Source organism: Mastomys coucha, unplaced genomic scaffold (assembly GCF_008632895.1).
Source record: "Mastomys coucha isolate ucsf_1 unplaced genomic scaffold, UCSF_Mcou_1 pScaffold20, whole genome shotgun sequence".
Classification (NCBI taxonomy): Eukaryota; Metazoa; Chordata; class Mammalia; order Rodentia; family Muridae; genus Mastomys; species Mastomys coucha.
Genome location: NW_022196903.1, coordinates 61,595,193 through 61,599,551, shown reverse-complemented (window position 1 = coordinate 61,599,551; position 4,359 = coordinate 61,595,193). Strand labels below are relative to the sequence as shown.

General features: G+C 35.3%; 1 protein-coding gene across 1 annotated transcript in view; it reads left to right on the top strand.

Annotated features, from left to right (window-relative positions):
- Nucleotides 1-347: 347 nt before the first annotated feature.
- Il23r (interleukin 23 receptor) overlaps nucleotides 348-4,359 on the top strand; it is a 91,286-nt gene continuing 87,274 nt past the window's right edge. The window contains exons 1-2 of the mRNA XM_031382102.1: nucleotides 348-459; nucleotides 1,501-1,603. Coding sequence (XP_031237962.1) covers nucleotides 1,534-1,603 — 70 coding nt within the window. The 5' untranslated portion in view covers nucleotides 348-459; nucleotides 1,501-1,533. The remainder of the gene's footprint in view (nucleotides 460-1,500; nucleotides 1,604-4,359) is intronic.

Genomic DNA, 4,359 nt, shown 5'->3' with positions numbered 1-4,359 from the left:
TCATAATAGTGCTACTTCCCATGGGCCAAGCATATCAAACCACCACACTGGCCTAGAGCTCCCATAGACCAGGTTGACCTTGAACTCAAACATCTGCCTGCCTCTGTCTCCTATGTGCAGGAATTAAAGCATGCATGACCATCATTGATCTGCTTGACTTCTTGCAGAAGACACTGCTTTCAATTAAGGCAAGGGAAAAAGTACTGACAAGGCAGCTCATTTTCAGTAATCTGGGTTTTTCCAAATAGTGACATGACAACTAGTCATTATGAAATGGACACCGAGTTCCTCTTCAAGAAATGAAAATGTAGGTCAGAGCTCTGCTGACATTTCCATTTGCCTCACAGGTAAAAAATCTGAAGCAAATGCTGACAGGCAGTGGGAAAGAAGACAGCACAGCCAGGAGGTCAGCTGCTTGATTCTGAAGAGAGAAAGTAATGCAAATAAATGAGAAGAGAGGTAAGGAGACTGTAACCCCTGAAATACGTAGGGACAGCTGTGCTTTTCTTTGGAAATAAGCAGGTCAGATTGCTTTCTTTTATAACTTCTGTGATTCTCTCATGTAATGCTACTAATGAATGCTGAGTCTCTCGTACTGCCCACCATTGCACCTCTTTTGATGCTCACCTCTACAGTGAGCAGTTAAAGTCTGGTGAGGCAATTCTACAGCTTGTGCTGCCTCTGACAGAGAAATATGTTGTCACAAATTAAGAAAGCGTTCTCCATATTCAAAAGCCACAAAAGTATAATTGTGTGGTTTATGCTGTTTGATGAGCTATGAATTGTGTGTTGAAGTTCTTTAATATCAAAACTCAGGCTTAACTATGTTGACCAAAATAATAATAATAATAATAATAATAATAATAATAATAATAATAATAATATAATAACTATTATTTGAGTAACTGACTTATTCTACAACTAGACTGATGAGTGGAGAGCAAGGCTCCCCATGTAAGCTGGGAACAGTGTCTTCCACCGTTTCCATCTCAGGTCTCCTCTGAGCCCTAGAGATAAAAAGGGTCCCCATAGGTTTGACTTTTCATAGTACATGTCTTTGCCTTATTCCAGTTTTCTTCACTTCTTATCTATTTATCTTTAGGAATTCTGAAGTTTTCTGCTTTTCCCAACTTTTGTTCATCAAAGACTGGTCTTCCAGATCATGCTGGGTGTGAACCAGTCAGACATTAACTGTTCATTATCAGAAGTTACAGCAAAGAGAGGAATTGCCTGATGAAAGAACAGGAGGAACTACATTTTTAACAAGGGTCTAATGATCTCCGAGGATAATCTGCAGTGATGCTGGAAGGCAGACATTCCACCCTGATGCTCTTCTTAATGGCCTTTTGATGAACTTCCTTACAGAATGTGGCCTCTGCCCTGTTTCTGTTATTCTGAATGAAAAGATTCTATTAAAGATAATAATTATGAGAAATGTAATGCTCATTCTCTCTGTAAAATGTTACAATATAAATATAAATATTTTTCATTTTTTTCCAGACAGAAATGAGAGATTTCTACTACATTTAGGACATGAGTCCCCTCACACTTCAGTTGCATGTGGTAATAACCCTTTATGTGCTCTTCAGATGGTGTCATGGAGGTAGAGTATTTTGTATATCTGTCGATATTTTTATTTAACAAATAGAACATTGAATGATTATCATTTTCAAGCCATTGTGTCAGAATATCTGGAAAATGCAAAAGTTATTAAACTGAGAAAAATTAATATGGAATGGAAGAAACTAAAAATAATCCAACTTCCTTTCAAATACAAGTTGCTCTTTTTTTTTTTTTTTACCCCAGATACTCAAATGGGCACTCTTCTGTCATACATAAATATTTCAACATAGGAGACTGTCTTGAGTGGAAATGTTCTATTTTATGACTAACATAACTGTTATATAACTCAGCCAAAGCTTGCATTTACTTCAGTTCTATGAATTACTTACCGATGATTACAGCAAGCTCTCCACTAGCTTTTAGTCCCTGTTAAACACTATTATTTTACTGTTGTTATTTCTGTCTTATAATTTATACAAACATTCAGTAAAACAAGTTTCTTTGAGACTGCAGAAGTTTAAGGAAGAGTTTGGTTGGCATCTGGGAGCAGCTGTCTCCTGGGCAAGAACACAGATAACAGAAGGCAGATAATATCCACACAGAGTTTTGAAGAGTCAGTGATATTTTTCAGATTAGATGATTCAAAATAGTGACAAATTTGTTTGCCTCTCTCTCTCTCTCTCTCTCTCTCTCTCTCTGTGTGTGTGTGTGTGTGTGTGTGTGTGTGTGTATGTGTGTGTTTCTGTCTCTCTCTCTCTTGCTGTTGCTGTTGTTGTTGCTGCTATTGTTGTTGCTGTTGTTGTTGATGAGATGATGTTGAATGTGAAATGCTTTACAAATTTGTAAGTCATTCATGCTTGGGACCTTTCTGACTATATTGCTCATCTCTAGGCAGGGACACAATTATGTTGGAGCTATAGATCTAGATATAAAACCTTTCAGAAGATAACTAAACACTTCAGAGTCAGATTAACAGCTTCTTCACAAGGTTTAGGAGAAAAGATGATAGTTGCTTGACTGTTTATACATCCAAATGATGAGTACACATCAAGTGAAGTAAAACATGATGTTAGATGGTGTCTAGACTGTAATAGGACATGGTACCTAAACTGTGATAGGACATAGTGTTAGAGAGTGTCTAGACTGTGATAAGATGTGTCATTAGACAATGTCTAGTACTATTGTTCACTCTGCTATGACTATTTTAATAGAATACAGGTGACATCTGTCCAAGTTTTCACTAGGATGGTGTTGCTGCATTTCAATAGCTTTACTGGCCAAGTGCAGAGGCACACATCTTAATCCTAATACACAAGAGGCTGAGACAGGAAAACTGCTGCAAGTTTGAGGCATGAGTGGGCTACAGAGTGAGTTCAAGGACAGCCTGGTACAAATGGCAAAACTAGTCTGCCAGAAAATTAATCATTAAATAAACAAAAAGCTTTACAAGTATTTTTTTCAGAGTATACTACATATTTCTACAATGAATTTAACATTTCTAACCAATCTAATAATTAAGAAATTCAATTAGCTGGGCAAGGTGGCTCACATCTATATTATCTTCATGCAGGAGACTAAGGCACAAGAATGGAAGTGCGTTCAAAGCCAGCATAGGCTGCAAAGTGAGAACCTTTCTAAAAAAGAAAGAAGAAAAGACAGAACTAATAAGTTAACATGACCGACTCTTTTATAATCTATGTTTGCCTCTTCCTGTTCACCAATGTGCCCTCACTATGTTCTGAAAAGTCATTTCTAAAACTCAGGACATGTGACCAAATCTTTTGACACTTTTCTATGTATTCTAAAAATATGTATTCACAATGAGTCATAGAATTATGTTTTGTCTAAACTTGAATTATCAAACTTATTTAAAATAGCTAGGTATTGCCTTTAAAAAATGAAATAGACATAGAGAGTACTTCACAAATCTGTCTGCCATCCTTATATTTGACTCATGCTGACCTACTCAATATTGTCCCATTTTCCTTCCTCTTCCATCCTTTTCCTCTTCCATCCCCATCTTCTTTTGCTTGTTTTTCTAAGACCCAGTTAGATTTTGCACATTAGCTTTGAACCTGCTGTGTAACACAGGCTGACCTCAAAATCTCTACCCTCCTGCTTGTGTTGCCCAAATGCTAGGGCTATAAGCATATGCTACCATGACCTGAAATGTCTATTTCTTTCTTCCTTTTTTTTATTTCTTTTTTTTTAAACTTATAAATTTTTATTGCATTATGATGAAAAAAGTTACATGATTTCAATTTATCTGAATTTGTTAACATTTAAAAACATATTTTAATTAAATTGAATTGAATCACATTCTTGTTACCCTTTTGTACCACTGCTCCTTGCATAGACCCCCCCTTCAATACCTACAATATCTTTTTTGTCGTATTCCTTAAAATTTATAAAATATTATAACAATAAAAATAAGTATTATAAAAGTTGTTTGATATAAAACAACAATCGATTTAACAGTCTTATGTAGATGCTCGTCTACAGCAATAGTGAAAATACATTTTTCTCAATATAAATTTTAAATAAATCCAAACATATTAGCTGTATAATTAAAAATAATACATCACTACTAGTATTTTCTTAAATGAACATGAATATATAAAATATTTTTGTTTGTTTTGTATTTAGTAGAGTTTAAAATCATGGCTCTTACTGTGGTACAAGCCCAAAATAAGAACAATTCTTAGACATTGGGTTTCATTGTAATAAAGCTGTATTTCAATGACCCTCACATCACCATAGGATTTTACCTCCATCGTAGCTAAGCTGAGAGTTGAT